This window comes from Chanos chanos, chromosome 2, assembly GCF_902362185.1.
Source record: "Chanos chanos chromosome 2, fChaCha1.1, whole genome shotgun sequence".
NCBI lineage: Eukaryota > Metazoa > Chordata > Actinopteri > Gonorynchiformes > Chanidae > Chanos > Chanos chanos.
Genome location: NC_044496.1, coordinates 8774826 through 8799464, shown reverse-complemented (window position 1 = coordinate 8799464; position 24639 = coordinate 8774826). Strand labels below are relative to the sequence as shown.

Here is a 24639-nt window from a genome sequence, read left to right as displayed (position 1 = left end):
TGAGTCAGTGTAAATATTTTCAGTTGCATCAAGCTCTGTTGCCTTTGTAATAGAAACACTAATTAGAGTCCCATTACTGTGGTGGAGCCCTGGTGTGGTAATGTTCTGTCCAGAGCTGGCCTTGTTAGAGCCTCCAGTAGTGCCACAGCTCCTGCTGGCCTTTAACACAGCACAGTCCACAGTCCTCCACATAACGCCCGCTGCCCAACACTGAACATGTGGGTCTCATGATTCAAACACGAGTGTGAGTGGTCAAAGGACTGCCTTGAACTTCAGGATTTACATATGTCACAAGAGGTCTTTACAGCGGTGTGATCGAGAGAAAAAAAAAAGATACTGTGTAGTTTCAACATGTGTGTGTTATATTTTTTAAATGACAGCCAAATTACTTCCTAATTTCATGAAATCGTTCATTCATTCATTAACATTAATTTCAACGTTTTTACGGTCATCTCATCTGACCCTGAGAATTGCAATGCTTCCCTGAATGACTGAACCCATCCCCATCTTATGGTAGCAGAGACATAAAGAATCTTCTAAATATTTTTAGTGTGTGTCCTCCGTATTAAGAAGACTGTATTACAAAGTCATTAAAATCCTTTAAAAGACCACAGAAAATAAAGATGCTCACCACTGTGTGATGAAGTGGACAAATTTTTCACTGAATTGACCAATAGGAAGCACTGGAGGATCCTGAAAAACAGATTCAACAAATTAAAAAAAAAAAAAAAAAGAGACAAACAGATAAGACTACTACTAACTATTACACTACTGAATTTGGCACAAATATTCATTTATCCTTGACAGGAATTCACCCATACAACCACAACTGAATCAATTAGCACTATCAAACATTTTCCAATCATTCATTCTCAAATTTGGCTACAGGTTCAACTACATATTGAAACGTCTTAAATGAAGGTATTTCTGTTATACTTAAATATTATTTTTTATTGTTTAACGGTTAAACATCTTTTTTTCTTTGAGTTTCTGACTATCAAACATGCAATAATAGAAAATACACTGAGCGGAGAGCCAATTCTCCCGGTAGCTCATTAGCAGGGTGCGCAAGACCTTGATTGGAGAGACTTCAGTAAATGATGGGGTTATTGTACCACGTCTTGGGTAAAAAAGGAGCGCGTATATTAATTTTTTGGCAGCACCTGAACCCCACTTTTGTTGAACGAGGACAATGAATGAGGACATAACAAAATCTGCAGTTAGCTCTGACAGAGGAACAGACACTCAGCCCCTCCCCCTCTCTGTTTGAATGATTGGACAAGGCGACCGAGGAGCAAGAGTGACAGACAGTTCCAACACGACCTGGCAAGTTATTTGGGACTTCTAGGAGGTGCAAACTCACAAACCGAGAGAAATGAGAAACACAGAAAAACCACACCGATACAATGCCGGCCTACTTCATACTAGTAGCGATACGCTTGTTACATCCGTTTAAGAATTTGGGTGACACTGCGTCGGTAACTATTAATTTCATTAGAGAAAATTCTAAAAACATTTGAAAACCAAAAAAAAAAAAGATTATTCAACAGCAGCACCAATGCAAATGATGCGGAAACAAATACAGGCGCAAAAAAAAAAAAAAAAAAGAACAGGTCACCTAAGATTCATTAAGAGCCGTGCCGGCTAGTGACCACGCTGTCACAGTTGGTGAATGCTGTAACATTTGTGGAGCAGAGAGAGAAAGCAATGAAAAAAAGCCTGAACTACTTTGCAGTTCATTATGCTTTACAGCGTACGCGCATATATAGGCAGACGGAAAATGGAACGCTCTACGCTCTAACAAAAAGGCAGCAAAACTCTTCACTTAATCTCATTTGCTCTTTGAAATACCTCTCGGCAGTTTTTCTGACCTCCTCCGCTCTGCATTCTGAGTAGGTGGTGCTGTATGATACATGCACCTATTTAAATGAACAAAGGTGTGAGTTATAGTAATCTGGATGGGTTTGAGAGAACTGCAGCCACTTCAGTGAGCAATATATCACTACAAACATGCCCTGAAGGATCTCTACTCTCATGTCTCACCATACACATGTCTAGAGAGCAGCAGCGCTATTACCTGCACCATGCATGGCACACACTCACACACACACACACACACACACACACACACACACACATGCACACACACATGCACGCAAGCGCACGCACACGCACATATTCATTAGAGCGGGTAGAGTAAGGTAAGTGGGGTGGGTGGGCAGCACTTTGATGTGGCAGGAAAAAGACAAAGATGATGATGAGGATGATGAAGATGATGATGAAAGCACTGTTTTATTATGCAGCGAGCCATCATTAGGCGACACTACAAACACACACAAACCCAGGGCCCGTCCTCTCAACAATGGGAGCGGTAAATATACATGTAATTGCCAGCAGGCAATTATCAGGCAAAATTAGATCCGTAATTACAGCGGTGAAACTGAAGCTGTAGTCTTATTAGAAACATCATCTCCCTCGCAGCAAACAGACACAGTGGAGAAAAAAGACTCACCAAAACACAAGGAAAACTAAATACACAGCTGTGCTCTAAAGGTTCTTCGTAAATGAGTGGAGTCATGTGTGCTTTCTTTAGCCTACAGACTTAAGAGCACAAGCAGAGGAAGAGTGAAAAAGAGAGAGAAATAGAGAAAAAGAGACAGAGAGAGGGGACAAAAAGAGTCTATAAGATGGATAAAATGGAAGAATGTAAGGGTCAGAAAGGGAGCAAGTAAGACACAGAAGACTGGAGTGAGAGATGGAGACACACACACACACACACACATACACACACACACACACGGAGTAACCTGTCTTACATCACCTCATTTGGCTGTTTATTAACCCATCACCTTAGCCTCACCAGGCACTGCAGTGGCTTATTTACACCGATGCTGCCATGGCAACCAGCTGTCCAACACACACACACACACACACACACACACACACACGGACACACGGCTACACTAATATTCATGATGTACTTCAAACAAATCTACCTCAGCACACACACACACACACACACATTATTATAGAGTACACCTGGGACTTAGTGCCGTGTCAGTCTCCTACACTGTTATATCAGTGACAAGTGTGGACCCCAAATTATATGGTATAATTACAGCTCAGTATTTCGTGCTATACTGGATGACGGGTGTCATATTTTGTATTCTTATCATGTGCGTAATTCCTTTGGTACGGTTATCTGGGTTGCGGCGGGGGGGCCATTCTGTATTCGTGCTCCCTCTCTCTGTCTTCTCTTTCTTTCCGTCTCTCCTCTTACCCTCCTAATACAAACAACTCTAAATCTCCATGCGCTGGATTACTCCTAAAAAGTGGGTCCCACAGAGATGCATCTTTTTTCTCTCTCTCTCTCTCTGTGCTGGCTGAAAGTTTGAAAGCCCAGGGTCGAGCTCTTAACAAGGCCTAGCTCTGCTGAAAGTAGGTGGCACTGCTCCCTTGCCACGGGCCGAGCCAGAGAAAGGGCAAAAGAAAAAATAGTTTGAGTGATGCCTCCGCCTGGTGAATAATGAACAAGTCAACCGGGTCAACCCATTACAAGTGCAGCCATTTAATTATTAATTAGGGCCAAATCTATAGCAGAAAGGACAAGTTCAGTATGTTTAATGTGTGTTTACTCCGCCCCCTTCTCTCCCGCCCTCTCAGGGCATTCTCTTACTAGCATATGTCAGCAAGCAGCCCGGGCAGAAAGAGAAAAGGTCCTACTAAAACATTCTGGAGACGTACGCAGTCCTCATTAACGAACATTACTTATTAATAGCGCACTCAGGAGTAAAGAGCATATTTAAATCAAACAGTTACTTGAGTATTTCTTTTCCTTAATTGAAGTTAAATAAAAACACATCTCTCCTTTGGGCTGTCTCTGATGTACTTTAACTCTGATTGTTTTCATGAGGAGAGTCAGACGTTGTGACAGAACCTGTTAAGTTTATGCTTGTCCCTTACACCAAACGTAAGAATAAGGTAAAATATATGGCTCTCAGGAGTGATGGACTACATGACTCGGGTTGTTGTACTGAGGTGATGGATACGACAGCATTAAATAGAAATCCAACACGGCTCTTTGGCAATAGAAGACATATTACTGTCTGTTCAATCTCAGATCTTTCTGGTGGATAGTGCAGTGAAGCTGGGGTCAGCGAGGGAACCATGTGTCAGATGCGCTGCCCCTGAACCTAGTGGGAACCGAAAGTGGGAGGTTAAGGTTAAAGTGTGTCAAGGTTTTGGGAGGTGTTTTAGTGCCTCTTGGAAGTCAAGGTTAATGGAACGCAGTGTGCTCCCAAGAATGGTCATGGTACATTACCCAAACTGTGTGTGTGTGTGTGTGTGTGTGTGTGTGAGTGAGACAGAGAGAGAGAGCGTCAAAGGAAAAGCGTAATATTTAAGAAAATGCTTAACCAGCTTTTAAGACAATTGAAAACACTGCCTATGTTCCAGTATTTCACATCTGTAGCTTAAGTAATGAGTTTTGAGTACCACAACAGTCGCCTACATTTGTGAATCTACCTCAGGTTTATGCACTCTTGTTCAGGCTTCTGTTCTACTCTAGCCCCCTGCTTTAGGCCTCGCCTACTCATCAGCCTGATGGCTTTCAGGGCTTCAGCATATGGGCAGCGCCGGCACTAGTAGAGCCGTTAAAGCTCCCTGCTTCATTAGGAAAGAAAATACAAGCTTTCCGCCCCATTAGGAACGACTTTAGCAGTAAAACCACATAAGACCACGACTCACCTCATCAACAATGCATTGCAATAACTGAAGAGGCTGGAACGACAGAGAGAGAGAGAGAGAGAGAGAGAGAGAGAGAAAGAGATGATGATCATATACCAAATGCAATCTCTTTACAGTGCAGTGGAAACAAGATCATTAATGCGATAAAACACAAATGTAGCAATTCAGATTAATCAAATGCACCAAAGTCTGGGAAGAGGGGGAAAATACACTGCATCTTGAATGTTCTATTATTTCTAATGGCACCTAATCTAATGCAGGCAGTTAAAGGCGTGTGTATTATTTTATGGCAAAATGCGATTTGGGGAAACTTCAGAGGGAGGCAGCCATGCGTGAGAAACTAGTGGAATCGCTAGGGATGAGAAAGACTGTCTCCAGCCTCCAAAGAGCTCGTAAAAAACTTACCATTAAGGAGCCTTGGTTTTTCTGAATCTGTAAAGAGAGAAAGAGAAAAAAGAAAGAAAGATAGACAGAGAGAGAGAGAGAGAGAGAGAGAGAAAGAGAGAAAGGCAATATGTAATTAGTGTGTCATAATCACTAGCTCGTACTTGGATGTGTTATGTTCACTGAGGGGAATATTCTGGAAAGCCTGGTGGCAATTTGTGGGCAATGTGTTAACACCATTTCCATAATGAAAACACACACGCATGCACGCGCGCACACACACACACACACACACACACACACACACGCACGCACGCACGCACGCACACACACACACACACACACACACACACACACACACACACACACACACACACACACACACACACACAAATGTTAATAGGCTGATCCTCATTTAGCCAAGCTAGGGTACACAGCACAATCATTCCACTGTCTCTGCTTTTCTTGCCTCCAGCCTCAGCGAATGAATGAAAATGAAGAGACATAAAAATGCACATATGATATGCATCACAAAAAGGAACTCATAATATATTCTCTGTTGGCTATTAATGCGGTATATGACTTCTTTTTTTTTTTTTTTAACAAAACTGCAAAGTATGGTAGTCAGAGGTCTTCCCATTGCATGTGTAGAGTGAGAAGACAGAGGCATAGCATGCCGTTTTTATGGCACGGTTGTATGGGTCGTGTGCGTTCTCCTGGGATTAATGTGGGTATGTATATTAGGGGGGGCCCCCAGGACTCCATTTATGTGGAACTGTGGAATTGACCTCTGAGTTCTTTGCAATAATTTACAACAAGTAAACATTGAAGGAGGAACCATACGTTTGATTGACAGTTAGTGCACTTCTCTTGAGTGGAGCCCTGTACACGTTATGTTGTGTAAAAGATCATTTATGACCTGAAAGGATATCGCTTCTACCAACATCTTTAAAAAGAGCGACAGCTGTGCATTTTCAATGTTGAAATTTAAAAAAAAAAAAAAAAGAAGGAAAAGGAAAAGTCCTAGGGGCCCTGATGCAGGGAGCAGAGAGAGAGAGAGAGAGAGGACAGCAAGGCCGAGAGTAGACGTTAAGAAGTGGAGAGTGAGAGCGAGGAGGGAGGAAAAAGAGTGAGAGAGAGAGAGAGAGAGAGAGAGAGAGAGCGAGAGAGACTAGGAAAAAGGCAGAGAGAAAAAAGGAAGAGAAATCCCAGACAGGGCTTTGGACTGACGAGAGAGAGAGAGAGAGAGAGAGATGCGGCGATACATATTTCCCTGACAGAAGCTGAAAGCGTGTTTTCCTACACGCTGCGGGCTGACAGGTCTTTGGTGGAATCAGCCCAGGGCTGCAAGTCCTGATTGTGCTACTAAATGACCTGCTCGTTGTTACCGGCTTTCTTTTTCTTTTTTTTTTTTGACAATTCATTACAGCACTTATCGATTCACTCTCTCAATTAAAACACTGCTCCTGTGCTGCTGGAGAATACCAGAGGAGTCAGACACCGGATCGGTGTGTGTTTCAATAAGATGCACCGTAGGCTGAATGAGAAAACGAATACACTCAAATACATTCAGCGTCCTAGAAACCTCTATTTTACCAAGCATCATCATTAAACTGTCTTCTGGCCAAATGATTTCATTAATATTGACTCATTAGTAGGTGTATGTGTTATTTGTGGGTAATATCAGTTGGATTATTTACTATCAGTGCCTCTGTATTGCATATACAATGACAGATGTGAAGCTGAAAAAATGTATCTGGCAGAAGTGAAAATAAGAAATACTGCTATATCAGTGCTACTACACATATTGTGATTGATAATATACAGATTAAGTATGGAGCGTCTGTACATGGAGTGTATTTGGTGACATATTTGATCTTACAGGATGAGCCATTTGTCATCAATCAGATACGATGAAATCCAAACAAATGAGTTGTGTTCATCTGTGGAAATTGTGTTCATCTGTGTTGAAAAAAAAAAAATCCTGTCTTTTGGAGCTTTTTAAAAGAGCTCTGTTTCAGTGACACAGAATGTATGACAACAGCCATGAGCAAACATCTCATGTTTGAGTAAAAGCCGTCAAATTCAGCCCCACTTAAGAATACCCAGAGTTGAATCTGGGGCTGCAGGAAAGCAATTTCATACCGCATATTCACAGGAAATATGGAGGGGGGGGGGGGGGGGGGGAAGAAAAAACCTTCAGCCAAAACAACAACAGCCAGGGGAATACAAAAGGGGACTACAAATCAATCAGAAGGCAATCCGCTGGCGGCTGTATACACATCCCATCAGCTCTGCAGTCTTCAAAGATTCTCCAAGCGAGCCAGAGAAAGACGCCATTAACTCCATACAAAGAATGCAAATGAGTCTCAACATGGGGCAAGACAGAATTAAAGAGCCTTTTATAATCAATGACAAGATGGGATGACCCCCCCCCTCCCAAACAAACACGCTCACACACACGCACGCAACCACACACACACACACACACACAACCAAAACTACACGCACATACACACACCTCAAAATGATAAAAACATGCCCGTACACACAAAATAAAAATGTGAAACCACAAGCGTGTATGTGCGTCCCCACACACACACATCCACGCACGCGCACACACACGGTCATCAGTTTGTGGCCCCTGCCTGGCCGCCTTAAGCAGGAGCAGGGTAAGGCAAACCCTGTAGTCCCCAAAATCGTCCAAAATGGAAGGGGTGAACACTGAGACGCCTCACAGGGACAGAAATGCATTATCCCAAAGAAACCCAAAATGTCACCCCCTCTACTTTTCTCCTCCCGCCCCCCCCCTTCTCTGTCCTTCAAACCCCAACGTGAGCAGAACGGCACACTGCTCATGCAAATCTCAGGTGCATCCAATTTGTGCTGGGCTTAGTGGCGTGGCGTTGCTGCGCCAGGCCGTGTGTGTGTGTGTGTGTGTGTGTGTGTGAGCAGACAGATGCCTTGCTCTGTATAAATGACAGCTCCGGCCTGAGGAAGTGTGCTAGCTGTGCTTCGCTTGCATACTGCCTGCAGGTGAAGTGTCTGCAGCACCATATGGAGCAGGGAAAATTAACAACAAGAGCAAAATCACAGTGGCAGCGGGGAGTCCTGCCTGCCTTTCTCTCTCTCTCTCTCTCTCTCTCTCTCTCTCTCTCTCTCTCTCTCTCTCTCTCTGTGTTTCTTATTCTTCAAATGAAATTTAGAAATGCAAAGAAAAAGAAGCAAAAAAAGGTGAAGGTAGGGGGGGGGGGGGAGTGAGAGAGGGGGGGGGGAGAGGGGAAGAGAGAGAGAGAGAGAGAGAGAGAGAGAGAGAGAAGGAGAGAGAGGGACAGAGACAGAGAGAAAGACAAGGAGAGATAAAGAAAAGAGAGAGAGAGAGAGAGAGAGAAAGACAAGGAGAGAGAGAGAGAGAGAGAGAGAGAAAGAAAGAAATTAATGGGGTGTAAAAACAGAATAATGCCTGTGGCTCTATTTGTTGAGAACAAAAAAAAAGTCTCTTTTCATAGCTCCACTTACAAACCTTATCATTTTCAATGGCAAAATGAATTTGTATACTGTAAGATAGATTTGATCACGGACTGGACGCTTGCCGGATTTCTAAAATAGCTGCATGAAAATATCCAAAAACTCAATCAAAATCCTGTTTATAAATGCACAACTTAACAGAGACTTAACAGCACATGGGGTTCCATTTTAATACCATAATTCATCTTGACTGGACCTATACATGTTCCATGAGTGACTGCAATTCCTGTCTGGGAATCTCTTGGGAAATCTGGAGCACTAGTCAACTGACTAGCAGGACATCAAGGCAAGTTTGCAAGTGTGCAAGTTCGTATGATATCTATACTGATTCAAACAACACAGTTTATAAAAAATTCAAAGACAATTTCCTTCAGAGCAGAGAAGAGTTTAGGAATAAAATAAAATGGATAACACATCCAAGAGGAGTTTCATAGAGAATGACAGCGACTACAGCAGTAGGAGATGGCACATATATGTGGCCTTTGAGAGAGTGAGATGCATGTGAGAGTGAGAGAAAATGAAGGACAGATTGCACTTCACTGATACATATTCAGAGTTTGTGTGTGTGTGTGTGTGTCAGTCCCTGTCACAACACTGTCTGGATTAACATGAGAATGGCTATATCAATTGTTACCGTGTGAGAGTGAGAACACACTCTGACAACGCTGACCACACATCGCAGCGTTTTACACGTGATCTCATACCCACACACACACACACACACACACACATAAGGGCGTACGTTTGAATGGAAAAGCACAAAGTACACATGCAAACACATTCACGTGGAATACCACACACGTAAAGCGAAATGAGAGATGGGTCTTAGGAAATTACATCATACCAAAAAAAAAAAAAAACCCACATAAGTATAATAGATAATGTAATACATTTAAACAGTAGGCTATTTAATCGTATTCATTCTGTTGAATAGAATTCATTTCAGAGTTATTTCACATGCATTAACATGGATTTGCGGTGCGCGCCGTGAAAACAGGCAAGCAAACTTCCCACATTCAGCTTTCATCGTGATGAACTACACTCCTACAGTGATGATATTTGCATTGCTGAATCTACACCACAAAAATGGTGCAGGTATTAACTCACAGATTTTTTGAGACTTTGAGGATGTAGCTTTGGAGGTCAGTGTAGCGACCTTTTCAAAATCATAAACCGGCTAAACTGAAAGAGACTGTTCTTTTTGTCGTCCTTAAGAAGCGTTAAACATGAAGTCCACCCTGTCTGTTTAAGGTCTGTGGCCATTTTTATGGGCCTGAGTGTCAGACAGTCAAAAGTCTTTACTGAGAGCCATAGAGACTTTAATGAGGAGATATGTTGAATAATGCTCAATAGATTGTTCTCAGCATGCCTGTTGAGCTAATTAGCATATTAAAACAAAACCGCTCTGATGGCAGCTCGCGCAAGAAATGGCAGCAAAAATAGTCAATATCAGCAGAAAAAGAGCTCAACAGTCGGCGGCCAAAACGGAAAAGCAGAATGCTGAGGGAATCTCCTAGTGTTTTGCTTTTCATTCACAGATGGTGAATATTCAAATGTAAAAAAACGGTCATGACTCTCTGTGTCATCACTGCGAGGGAACATAAAGCACAGGGACTGGGGGGGGGGGGGTGGACTTCTGGAGGGAAAGCGTTTGTTAGCTGTTGATTCGATCTTTTCAGCCATCCCTCAATCAGAGATTATCTGGAAAGTTGGGTGAGAGCTTTCTTAAACTAAACAATGAGATTTATAGGTACGTGGGCCAACTCACAAGTTCTCTCGGATAGGAACTGCCCTGCTTTACATTAACCTCCGCCTGTCTTAGACACATTTTAACATGTCTTACATATCATATTCAAGTTCATATCCATTCTTTCATCTACTGTGATCTCTTTTCTGTTGTGAACTTGCACTGTATTACCACTGAGCCTCATACAGACCCATTAGAGCAGCATGTCAGGCAGCACATATAGCACGTTACGATGCCGTGCCGCTATATCCTCCCCATAGGATGAAACTTCTGATTTGAATTGGATTATGAGGTTCTGAGTTCTAAAAATGGGATTAAGAGGAGAAATCCCTCATTAAATCTAATTACAGGGTTGATGGTATTAAGGAATCTACTGGGTCAACAGGATTTGTGTGTAATGTGAACAGAGTAAACAAAGCCTGGATGAGCACAGATATAACAAACATGTTCCTAAGAGGAAGGTAATTACTGCCGTACCGGTGTAGGTTGTAAAGGCAGAATCTTGCTTCGACCGAATGGAGATGACTGTAGTGTACAGTTTGTACTAAAACACAACAGAGACATAAATCTGGAAAGACACTCACCTGTGGATAGGGAAATGTACCCAGAGCCAACTGAAACAAAGATGAAGAGAGAATTACGATGGTTATCACAGAACAACAAAACCATCTCTATCTCTTTCTCTCACATACAGAGATACAAAGACCTACAAAGACACACACACACACACAAACACACACATACACCACACACACAGAATGGCAAAAAAAAAAAAAAGATATTTCTTCAATCTGTCGTGTTCTTTTTCTATACCCTTGATGTCCCCTCTTTGCTTGGGCCATGAACTGTACAAGATCAACCCTCCATAATCGCAGTATTAGCATGATTTCCCTCCCTCGTCATTAAAGCTGTCACTTTTTATAGATCTTCTTAAACAGAATGCAAATAAGCACCAAACACGTGGCTGAGAGATTTATGGAGCAGAAGAAGTAACCTAGGTTGGGGTCACAAGCTGCTGAATCAGAGGTCAGAGAGCAAGAGAGGTCAGCAAGGTCGAGAAGTTCAAAGAATCCGAGAAGTGACTAAAGCAGACTGAGATTACAGCTGTTAAATCTTTGCAGGGTTGATAGAGAAAAGTAGTTAGCATGTAAATGAGTTGTATAGAAGATAGTAGTTACAGCAGTGGGTGTAGAACGTAGTAGCTCTAGGACAGTAGTTATGCTGTTATGACACGTGAGTTACAAGGGCTGGAGTTTAGAGTCATGGGATTAGAGCTATTGGGGAATTAGAATTAGAGTTCGTCATTAGACTAATTGACATTTCTGAGACACAACCGAGAATAAATACTCACAATGGGTTTACAGAAATTTCCATTGTTTTTAAAGGATTGGCCCCGGCGAACTCACTGTCTTCGTATACAGGAGACATACTAATGCAGACCATTAACTTCAGATTAAAATACAGTTAGATCTGTGATCCTGATAGAGGAATATTATAAAGTTAGATTCATGCTCAGCCTTACTTAGCTGACTTTATATATATATATATATATATATATATCTGGAGTAACGTCCAAGAGTGATTTTTAATGATCCACACTCTGGCCTAACACACTCTGTGAGCAGGTGTTTCAAAGTTAGGGCGGTTAATCTGCAGATGACACACTGACTGAAGCATCTGCTGGATTAGGAAGGCAGATTTAAAGAGAGCCAGCATGTTCAACGCCGCAAACAGGGTTTCTCAAAGACCATCAGCCATTAGTTAATAACTTCCCATAACCCCCTGCAGCGAGACGAATGGCAGGAAAGAAAGAGAGATGAAAGTCTAGCAGGACCATTTCCCGTGATGCGCGGCAATCCATCAAAAGTCTACTTGGCAACTTTCATCTTGGTCAAACACCATTTTACAAGCAAAACCAGATTATTGTAGTGCTAATCCTCAGCACTGATCTTAGATGTGGTAATACTGACTGCTATTAGCAGATTAATCTGAATTAGGCTGTGAATTAAACTGAAGCTAATTTGTTTGAGTTAACCTCAGGACCAAGAACCAACTTGTATAACACAATGTAGAGTTAATCATTATAAACTGATGAAAGTGTCAATAATTTTGATAAATGATTTTTTTTTAACTGCGAAATCAATATCTATTATAATTGTGATGATATTCAACAGTATTGATAAATACGACAAGAATGGAAGGAAATCATTTGTCAAAGCTGTTGAAAGAGTTTGACACTGACAAATTGAGAATCAATAGTACCAGTGAGAACCGCCATCATGGCAAGTTTAACACTGGAATTAAAACTGCATTTTAAATTGCTACTGGTGCTTTGATTCATATCATCCATTCCTAGCATGCATAAGTGCATAGTGCATGTGCAGTGACGCATACACTCCTTCTCTCACACGTACATACTCTGGTTCACAACACACACATTTGTGCATTTGTCTCCCTGTCTGTCCCTCTAACACACACACACACACACACACAGAGTGTCAGGATGAGACAGACAGGGGAAGAGGGAGGGGGAAAGAGAAAAAGAGAGAGAGAGAGAGAGAGAGAGAGAGAGAGAGAAAGGGGTATAAAGGCAGAGAAAGAACATAGTGCACTAATTACAGGCAGTTCTGCTGGCTGGGTGATTGATAGCGTTTTGCCACACTGACTTCCAATCTCAGCCTCGCTTAAGCTTAGACACACTGAGTGACTGACACACACATACACTCTCTCTCTCTCTCTCTTTCTCTCTCTCTCTCTCTCTCTCCCTCCCTCTCTTTCTCTCTCTCTGACACTTATTCATGTACTCTTGAGCTCTGAGCTGCAAACTTTACACAGGCATATGAAAGAGAGGACAAGAAGAGGAAATCCACCCACGATCAAATAAAAAGGACAGACGTAAAGCAGGCCATAGAGCAAAAAGAAAAGGAACGAGAGAACAGTGTGTATGGCTGTGTGTGTGTGTGTGTGTGTGTGTGTGTGTGTGTGTGGGAAAGAGAGTGCTGAGGTCTTTACTGCAGTCAGTGGGAGTTCCTGAGAGTGATCCATGCATCGCTGCAGGCCAACATCTGTTTGGACAGGCTGCCTGCAGGGACTATCAATACTGCTCAGCAACACACACATACACACAAGCACTCTACAGTGGCAGGCCACAACAGCCTACACCTCACACCCCTCACACACCACACAACAGAGCTCAGACAGGCTCAACAGTTACAGGAGCCTACATCACAAACACACAGACACACACACTAGCTCCTGAGGCTTATTCACATCTTCTCTTTCCATAGAAACGGAAAGACAGACAGACAGACAGACAGACAGACAGACAGACAGACAGACAGACAGACAGACAGACAGATAGATAGATAGATAGATAGATAGATAGATAGATAGATAGATAGATAGATAGATAGATACACACACACACACATAGAGAGTCACAAACAGAGAGACAGAGAAGTAGATAGAGATGATGAGGCTATCTGTATTTGTACTGAATGAGGGGTAACTTTACCTCCATGAAAGAGATGCCAAGGCTCCAGACGTCTGAATGAATGCCATACTGCTGCCCTGATATCCGCTCAGGCTACAACACAACAGGACAAAAACTCAGCACCGTCTGCTTCCCACAATCTGCTATTAACATCCCCCACACATACATCACCAATGTTTGTCACAGGCACACTTAAATGTAGAGAGTGAAAGCTATGTAAGTTTGTGTGTGTGTGTATGTGCATGTGCATATGAGCGTGTGGAGAACAGAAATGTCTGACTATTCATCATATAGTCTTGAGGGCTACAGGCTTCACACACACACACACACACACACACACACACACACACACACACACACACACAGAGGAACTCAGTGGAGAGTGAAAGAGTAATTACGGAGAGCTCTGTTCCCTCTGTGATCTGTATCAAAGCTCTGTTCTGCTGCTGGAGCTCTACTGTTTAACACAGAGTTTAATCTTCAGACCTGCCCCAATTACAGCCAACCAGCTACCTGCACTGCCTTCACAAAGAGAGCCCGATCCATCTGATGCACGCAAACGCGCGTGTGTGTGTGTGTGTGTGTGACTTTGAGAGCAAACCTAACAGCTGCAATGGGGTCATAGCATAATTTAATTTTCAAAGCACACACATACACACCTGCTCAGTTACTGATGGAGAATGTGTGTGAGTTTCTAACACAGTAACTTCTAAGCTTTACACGATCCACTGAGATTAAAAGAAAATTAATCTATACAACCTTTCAACAAATTCACACAAAGGCCTTTCTGTGGACTACACATAGTCATCTTTTCTGAGTATAACTGCTTTTTACACACACTCAAATAAAGTAGTTACTTTCAACTATTTCAAGGACATCTAAAAAAAAAAAAAAAGATCCATAGGTTATGTGTAAGCTGTCACAACCTGCACCTCCAATTTGGACTTTTAGTTTGCCATGTCTTTGTGCGCCTGTTCTCTGTCTGTCTCCGCCCCCCACCTGTTCCCGTTTGTCTAATTATTAACCTTGTTAGTTTTACCCAATCCTGTTTTGCCCTGCTTAGTTTCCCTCTGTATTTAAGTCCTAGTGTTTGCCTTGTCCTTTGTCTATCGTTGTTTGTGTTTTTTGAGCACTCTGTTATGCTGCACCTTTTTGTTATTGGTTTTTTTGTTCCTGTTCTACACCTGTATTTTGATCTTCAGTTCAAGTAAAGTCCTCCGTTTTGTCACCTTCATCACTGTGTCCTACACTTGGGTTCTGCACCACACCACCAGCGTGACATAAGCATGATTTTGACATATACATATATGTATATATTAACTTATCTACCCCTTTTGTCCATTTCATCCATCTATCTATCCATCCATCCATCTATCTATCAATGGTAAGAGTCTAGAGCACAGTAAAAGCATATACAACAAAGCTTTTCAGAATGTTACTTACAGCCATATATGCATTGGTTCCAACATATGTTTTGGCAATAGAGTTTACCAACTGTGAAAAAAGAAAGTGCAAAACAGGTAAATAAATAAAACGACATATATTCAGAGAACATAGTCAGACAACGGCACAGAGAAGCATATGCATTAAAAATGTGAAAAGCTAGTAGTGTAAGAGCACTGTGTTAGAGGACAGAGGAGGACCAATGTTAGAATGAACAGAAACATTGACAAATTAAAAGAGCACATCTCTCTCTTTTGACATATTTAGACTAAGTGTTTATTTTGGTTTGCAAATGGGTGCCCTGAGCTTTCCTGTGAGGGAGGACGGTGCGTACAGGAGTCCAGTGACTGATAGAAGCCAGGTGAAAAAGCTGTGTGCTTTCAAAATGTCTGGCTGGTATAATTTTAGCCTGGTTCTGTCTCTCCGCTCCTCTCCACGTCAGGGAGAGCCTGTAGGACCGGGGCACAGAGGAGACTGAACAATACGCATGCCATCAATGACAGGACTACGATAATGAGTGTACTCCCCCATGGCCACGTGTGTGTGTGTGTGTGTGTGTGTGGGAGGTCCTACATAGGGAGTCATGGACACTGCCCTTCCTACAGGCACAAAGAGGAGAACACACACACACATACACATACACACACACACACACACACACACACACACACACACACACTTTTTCATGACCAACCCACTCACACAAGGGTCATAAACATCTGAGGTCTCTAAGGAGATAGGGATGAATATTAATTAAAAAATGAGAGTGTGGAGTGATGGCTGGCCATTGTTGGCATTCCTGTGTGTATTAGAGGTTTGAGGAACTGTCCGCGGTGCTGAAGCAGGCCTCCCTGCCTGTGCCATTGTCTGCCTGCCACGCGCTAACCACCGCCTCGCATGCATATCAATAGAGCCCCGGCATGGATGGTCAATGTCGTAATTACAACAACCTCACTTTGATTTGACAGATAGGAGAGGGCAGGCTGAGGTGGGGCTGCCCCAGGAGAGCAGGAGAGTGAACAGACAGTGGAGAACAGGATGAGGAGATGTCTGAGAGGACAATGGTTTTTCTGACTGGTTCCCTCAAGTGCTCCCCTTCCTGACGAGCACACGCGCATGCAAGCACAAACACACACAGACACACACACACACACACACATGAAATACATACTTGAGTGCTGACTCCAAAGTCACAGAGTTTGACTTGTCCTCGCGTATTCACCAGCATGTTGGAGGGCTTGACGTCTACAGAGCAGGAAGAACGATGTAAATAAAGTCACCAAAACAGAGGACGCGCTGTGTTTGCACGCAAAGGCAGAGAAGGTTGTCTCTGTTTCCTTTAACTCACCTCTGTGCAAAATCTTCAAGCTCCATAAATACGTTAAACCTTTCACCACCTACAATCAAAACACATTTCAGAGCATGTCAGACAAGCACACACATACGGATCAGCCTCAGTTAAAATCAAATGAATAAATGCACTTTATGGCTCATATGTGACAGAAAGTCACGATGTGCTTTCACGCACGACACAACTGTGTGGACAACGCATTATTATCAGAGGTGTGGGAGAAGATGAGGGATGGAGAGAATTGAAAGACCAGCAGTGGAAGCCGCTGAACTGATTAAGACATTTCTCTAGTGTGATGGTAAGAGCATGAGGGTAAGGCTCTCCTGAAAAACTACACTGAGAAGAGGGAGTGGGGGAGTAGACCAGATAAAGTCCATCACATTCTGGGTGTTTACTACCTCTAGTAAATGACAATAAAACTTGAAACTTGAAACTTGAAGCATGTGTGTGTTTGTCAGAGAGAGAGAGAGGATATGAGAGGGAGAGAGAGAATATAAGAGAGAGGAAGAGAGAGGATATGAGAGAGAGAAAGAGAGAGGATATGAGAGTGAGAGAGAGAACATATAAGAGAGAGAAAGAGAGAGGATATGAGAGAGAGAGAGAGAGAGAAAGAGAGAAGCTGTGAATTAGAATTAACAGTGACTAAATAGCTGTCCATGTTTGATTATGGTAAGATGGAGAGAAAGTCTGGGGGAGAGGTTAATGAGGGTTGAGGTAGCGGGCATCGCCCAATCAGCATGTTCACAACATCACATTGACCAATCACTGAGTCACACACAGAGAATAATTACCATTTTAACACCTTCTCTAATGAACACAGCGGTAGGCAGGCTCTGTTCACATTCAAGTTTTACTCATTTAAAACATTGTCACACCACACTGAAATGGGTTTACAGGCAGAGATGAAAACAACAGAGACTCTATGAGTGTGACAACATGACTTTACTCATGAGACAGACTCGGGATGTCTGTGATGAGGGTTAGGTTTTGAGAAGGGCAAATGACTATACTTTACAAACCACAGACTCTGATGTTAAACTAATACCCACAAACACTACATACAAAAGTGAGTGAACGGTAAGCACTTAAAACAGCGCAACAGTCTTAAGCTAATGAAGCTGGACCTGCTACGAAAATAATGTCACAATGAAGTGAAACAGAGTACTGCTTTCTTCTACAGCTATAACAAGTTTACACAAAACAAGTGGGTGCAAACCATTCCCAAACAACAAGCTTTTCTGCTAACAACATCTGGTCTGAGGGGAACAACACTTTTCAGTTACCATGTAGGACCACGCTCTCTACAGTCAGATCTATCTATCCACAATACTCCTAATCTTTTCTTCTTTTAAGGATTTGGATAGTTTGTTTTCTAGACCTGTAGAAGAGAACCCTTTCCTGGACCTAGCCAGAATACACTAAGGTTACCAAGAGTTCAAATACAATGCAGAGTTCTTCACCGTACTCTTACTCTGTACTCGTACTCTGTACTCTTACTCTGTACTACAGAGCGCCAACTCTTTGACTCCCACTGAAACACTATTTCAGCCTTTAAGGGTTCAGCTTGTTTGAGAGACAAACACACAGACTTACAGCCACGGCGATTCTGCCCAGCACATGTTCTGGAATCTTTCTGTATACATCGAGAGATCCCCCTGCACGGAGAGACAGCGGTGAAACGACGTGGTTAAACGACAACGACATGCTAAAGAAACGTCAAAGCCTCAAGAAATGTTGAAACCATAACGTAATTAACGTAAAATCAGTTTAAACACATGCGTGAATTTTTCCGAACGTTTTTAAAACGTCGTTCCCGCAACCTAATCTTATAAACTCGGCCAAAGATACGATTCAAATTCAGTCGGGCGACTGGCACAGGCTGCGTGACGGGAACTCACCATCCATAAACTCTGTGCATATGGATATTCTGTTCTCCACAAAGAAAGCACTGTAAAATGTTATGATGTAGGGAGAGTCACACTGCAAAACAACACAAATACAAACAAAGAAATCAGGTTCAGTATTCAGCATTGTTTCATTTCATTCAGCATTCAAATAATTAAGGGCATACTGAGTCACTGTTATTAAACTATCAAAAACTGGAAATGTGGTGGCGAGGACATAGACAACAGACTGGTAAAATAAAAACGTATTTACGGTGGTCTATGAGGCATGGCATGCGTAATAGCTTATAATGGACAAAGCTCCACTCTACACATTTTCAAATCCAACACAAATATGAAAGTCAGCGATGATCTTGTAACATTCAGAGAGACAGAGACTCTATGTCTGATTAGTGGATAATGATTAAGTCATAGTTTCCAGCGATAAGCCTCTTTATGAAGTATGTGAGTGTGTTTGGGTTGTGTGTGTGTGTGTGTGTGTGTTTGTGTGGGAGAAGGCTTGATTAGCCTTGGTGTCCTGCTGTTGGCCTTTCTGGCTACAGGCCCAGGGCTTTCAGACTGGGTTAAGGTAGGAGATCAGTGCTGTCTCTACATTATTCAACAGCCTCTCTAAAGAGTCCCATCAGCACACTCCTGTCTCTGGAGTCACCTGAGTCTGTGTGTCACTAAGATCTCACTCACCCAAACACACTCACAAACTCACACACCAGCATGGTCATTCTCCGTGACACACACACACACACACACACACACAGACACTCTCTCTCTAACATGCGCACATGCACACACACACGCACGCACACGCGCACACACACGCGCGCACACACGCGCACACACGCGCGCACACACGCGCGCACACACGCGCACACACACACACACACACACACACACACACACACACACACACACACACATTTCACTAAAACCATGTAACATTTATTGTTTAGAATTAGCTTGCAATGCAAGCGGAGGCAAGCTGTGGGCATGTAAAGCCCTCTGAGACTGTAAACAGTGATATTGGGCTCGAAATAAACTTAAACTTGAACTTGAAGCTGCCCTGTTGAAATAACCTCTTCATTTTCACATGATGAGTTTATTTTCTGTGTGAAGAACAGAAGACAAACCTTGTAGAGGATCTCCAGTTCGGACATGATTTGTTTCTGCAGTTCGACCGTGATGTCCAGAGGAATAACCTAAGGCACACAAACACAACATTCTCCAAAACAAGCAATTCATATCTACGCAGCATTATAACACAGCCGTCCATCCAAACTACTGAGTGTCAGCAAACATGTCAGAACTATAAGAAAAAGAAAGAAAAACTTTTGTGATCTAAACTGAGATTGGCTAAAATGGTGCTTTAGTTAAGGTTAGATTAGCAGACACACATTGAAATAATTGATTACAGGTAACGCAGGGCCGCACACTTAAAGCTCAGCAGGGAGGAGATCATTTACAACATAGGCCAAGTGTGATAACCCAGCTTACACTGCAGGGAACGGGAGCGGTGGAATTAAAACAGAGAGCAGACTAAGATCAGGGTAGATCAGGCTACCGTAAGGAGAGAGAGAGAGAGAGAGAGAGAGAGAGAAAGAGGAGTCAGACCAAAAATTGGAGGAGGGAGAAAGATTAGTAGAGGGAAAGAGTGAATGACGGAATGGAGCAAGAGAGAGAGAGCGAGAGAGAGAGAGAGAGAGAGAGACATACAGGCAGACAGAGAGAGACACAGGCAGACAGAGAGAGACAAACAGACAGAGAGAAAGAATACTGCAGTTTCAGGACAAAAAAGGCAACAATCAGCTCTAACGGTGCCAGTTTTTTGATGGTGATACATTTGCTCTCCACCCTCTAATTAGCACCTCGTTACAACTCTGTACCGCACAGACAAATACAGCTATTCATCACTCCCCACCATGGACAGCACAGGCTCAAAGACTGAGGGAGCTGAACACATCAGTCAGGGCTGAAATTAAGGCCATGCCCACAGAACACCCTAACTCCAAACAGTCAGAGAGAGGCCAGGCCACCATCATATCCTCCAGTATCACTTTCCCTCACTTACACCAACAAAGACCTTATTCTTTCTAAAAACATCTCTCTGTCATCTCCCACAGCCCATGCTCATCTGACCATTCACAGAATCAGGGATGTTTTTCAGAAAATAACACTGCATTGTATCTATCCAAATTAGTCTGTTATTTCACTTGGTTGGCTTGACCTGGAAGCGAAAATTGCAAATGCAAGTACCAATGCAGACTTAACGGTATGTGTTCTAAATAAGCAGAATTTCAAGGAAACCAAACACATAAAGGATTATCAAAGCACCAAAAAACAGAAAAGACAGTTTGGGGTGATTCTATATATTACACGGGCACTGAATGCATATGCTGGTTTTGGGAAGCAAGAATAACATCTTGGAAGACATTTCAAAATACATATTGAATTACAACACTAACTAACAGACAAACAGCCTTGAGCAGTGATTGTAAGAGCATATTACACAAATCTGCGATTTAAAGGCTAAAAAAGAAAGTGGAAGAAAGAGAGAGGCAGAGAGGCAGAGAGATAGAGAGAAGTGAGCTCTATTATAGCAGAACACATTCAAACCAATTGTTATTTACATGGTGTGGAAGGAAACCATTATATGCATTGTACAAAGCAGTTGATTTGGATAACTTTACAGAGTTTCAAACTATTTATTCTGCTTGCTGCTCAAAGAAAAATCGAGGGACAAGCAAGTGAAGACAGACAGGTAATTCATAGTATTCTGGCAAGGTTAGCAGAGGTGAGGGACAGATAGCATCTACTCTTACCTTCACTGCTAAATGTCTCTTTCCCACAAGATGAAATGCTCTGTAAAGAGAGAAAGATATCAACTCAGTCACACAATTAATGCACTGTGATACAGCATACACAGATTCATTAACTCAATCACATAATTAAAGCACTATAATACAGCATACAGAGATTCATTAACTGCTCAATTATCATACTATCACTGTGAGTGTGAATGAACAAACTGAGAGTCTTTCTCAGCTCTCGGTGCTCAGTCTGACACAGTAAACCTTTCAATACAAGTACAACAGCTCTCTATGTCTCACTTATATAAAAAGTCAGATTATTTTAACCAGGAATTTTCTCCAAATCCCTGTTAGCTCTACATTCTGTTTATATCCATACAAAATTCAAATGTAATGACACCTGTAGAGCTTACAGTGAAGTAACTGACATGAAATGACAGGAAGTATGGGAGAGATGTGTGGATGCAGGCTTTGTTTTACAGTACTGCGGTTGTTTTATTGTTTGAGTTTGTTAATAATAACAGTGAAAGAGACGGCAACTTCATTTGAGAGAAACCAAATTTAAATAGGATGTTAAATATGTTAGTGCTAAGAAAGTCTGACCTGAGTCTGAACCGGCCCCAACATCAGATATCAGGCATTTCCTCACATTCGGCAGCTGATCGGCCCAGCCTGGGTTCAGTGTGAGCTTTCCCAGACAGGGTTTGGGTTACAGGTGAATTAACGGCAAAGCCACAATGATTTAATTATGATACCCGTTCATTCCGACGGGGGGTTTGGGTTACTGTGGCAGAGGTGGGGAAGGATTGGTTTACATAACCAACACCAGAGCCAAAGCCCATTCCATGAGGTAATCTACCGTCAGACAGAGGCTGGATGGAGGTCGGAAGAGAACGGACAGAACCAGACTGTCTGAACGTGAGACGGGTTTACTGCAGAACCAGACATTGACACACAGGCCTGGGCTCCAAGAGCCTGTCATGACCACGCATCCTCGTGTCAAAAACCCCGGGCCATTAATGAAGTGAAGTAGGCGATATTCTGAGCATGCTTTTTAAAGGTGAGTTTAGCTCAGTGTCAGAATCCAGCCAGAGGCACTAATGTGGTATACAGTAAGAGTGCTGTCCATTTTTAAGCTACACTGCCCCTACTGGGGTGGGGGGGGGAGGTATTTTGTACTTGATCAGAGAAGCTTTAATATGGCTGTCATCAAATTCAGAGCAATGAAACATTGTCAAATACTGAATTGGTGGTAAGGCAAACAAAGACAGTAAAATGGTTTGTAGTGTATCTGCTGAGACGCGGTCTAGTCCAGTTCACCTGCGTGGCAGACACTGCGTCTGTCTCCGACGTGTGAGAGTGATTAATGCAAAAGAGATGAGAGATCTGGTTACCTGCCCAGACACCTTGTAACCGACCCAGCGTTTTAATTAATGACGCCTTTAAGTGACTAGACGACTAACTTCCCCCATTTAGGCCAAAGACACTCTATCCTTTCTGCCCAATCCAGCATTTTGGGAGAGATCTCCAAAATGCTGCTACATGCACTAGTTTATCAGTTTATCAGTTTAATCCACTGAACTGGTAGTCCACTGAAACAGGTTGGCTTCTTTTCTATTCATTAAACTGTATTTAAACATCGGCATTTTTTTTTAGAAACATGAAGAATCCATGTCTGACACTGCAATTTGATATCTTATTCCCTCTTGAAACAAGAACTGACCATTGCTAAATAGGGCTGGGACGAAGACTAGAGAGCTCTTTAGTAAAAACATGAAGAACTTAATTGGAGATCTTAACATGAAGAACTTAACTGATGTCTAATTAATGATAAGTCAGACTTTAGAGTGAAGCCTGGAAACGGGGCATTCGAATCGGAGCCACTTGTTAAAATACCTCTCTTACATTCACAACATTGTTGTTATTTCACAGAAACAGTTCCACTTAAACATCAAGATATCCAAAAAAAAAAAAAAGACAGCAAAAAAAGTTCTAAAAGTTGTATAATTACTATTTTTGATAGCTGCACTGTCTGTTAAAAACTGGCAGCAACAGTATGACTAAAGAAAGACATTAGTTGGAGGACTATATGATCAAAAGATCAAAGATTAAAGAGGAACTAACAGCAATTTCATAAAGTAACACCAATCCACCTGAACGCTACAGTCCCAGTGAGCACGGTTTGACGGCCCACACTGCTGTCAGGCTTACGGTCTGTGGCCCACATGCACATATGTCAGGTTAAGCCATGGACCCTACCTGAACACTGCTGACCAGCCAAACACAAAAACTCAGAGCCACTGGCCCCTGTTGTCAGGGCCAGGTTACCGTGGTGACTTCCTCGTCCCCAGCGACGCTGTCCTGACCCCAGTAAATGTGTCCCATCCCTTGTATCTTATTTACACTCCAGGCCGTGTGGTAATGAAAGCTTGGTCATGCACTATTCATGGCCCTCTCTAACGCAGCCATCAGACCAGAATCATGACTGCACTCACAGCAAGGTGAGCTTTGGGTTACAGGCCACACAGACACTCCGCATCCCTCTCTCTCCCTCTCTGTCGCTCTTTCTCTCTTTCTCTCTTTCTTTTGCTCTCTGTCTCTCAGACAACTCATCTTATTTTGGAGAAGAGAAAGAGAGGGAAAAAAGCAAATGACTTAGGGAGAGAAAAGAGAGAAAAGAAAGTGAGAAAGACAGAGAGAGAGGGGGGGCGGTGTTTTAAACTGAAAACAGTAAGTCAGTAACTACTGTACATGACAAAGACTAAAATTCACCTTAACTGAACCGCCTATCTGAAGAACCGATCACATGGTCTGTATAAGAATGGCCGTTCGTCATGACACATCAAACTGGCTCACTAGGCCAACAATACAGGACAATAACTACAGAGTTACTGCAATCCAATTGAGCTGAGACGGTTAGGCCTCATAAACAAGGTCACAGGTCAAACAGAGGGTGCAGCTCAGGTCCAGTCACTCAAAACAGCTCAGCATAAAATCAGAGGGTTGCCAGATGCAGCGGCCAAAACTCCCCCCGAGGCAATCTAGAAAGAAGCATTCTCATAACGCACACTGCTGAGATGCGTTTTCTTTTCTGTATCGGGCTATTAATACCCCTGTGACCAGTCCGAGTGTGTTTATGCTTTATTTTTTTTCCCCCATGTGCATATATGTACAGTACGTTTGTGTAAGCAAGAGAGAGAGGTATGAACACTTCAGCCTTTGACGTATAATAACACTACAAG

The 24639-nt window shown here is 42.6% G+C and overlaps 1 protein-coding gene across 1 annotated transcript in view; it reads right to left on the bottom strand.

Annotated features, from left to right (window-relative positions):
• Positions 1-24639, bottom strand: part of map2k5 (mitogen-activated protein kinase kinase 5) — a 48548-nt gene that overhangs the window by 8737 nt on the left and 15172 nt on the right. The window contains exons 9-20 of the mRNA XM_030765714.1: positions 21410-21449; positions 19721-19789; positions 18591-18672; positions 18286-18347; positions 16690-16738; positions 16513-16586; positions 15342-15392; positions 13920-13991; positions 10990-11019; positions 5152-5178; positions 4747-4779; positions 632-693 (exon numbers count right to left, since the gene is read on the bottom strand). Of these exons, the coding sequence (XP_030621574.1) occupies positions 632-693; positions 4747-4779; positions 5152-5178; positions 10990-11019; positions 13920-13991; positions 15342-15392; positions 16513-16586; positions 16690-16738; positions 18286-18347; positions 18591-18672; positions 19721-19789; positions 21410-21449 (651 nt within the window). The remainder of the gene's footprint in view (positions 1-631; positions 694-4746; positions 4780-5151; positions 5179-10989; positions 11020-13919; positions 13992-15341; positions 15393-16512; positions 16587-16689; positions 16739-18285; positions 18348-18590; positions 18673-19720; positions 19790-21409; positions 21450-24639) is intronic.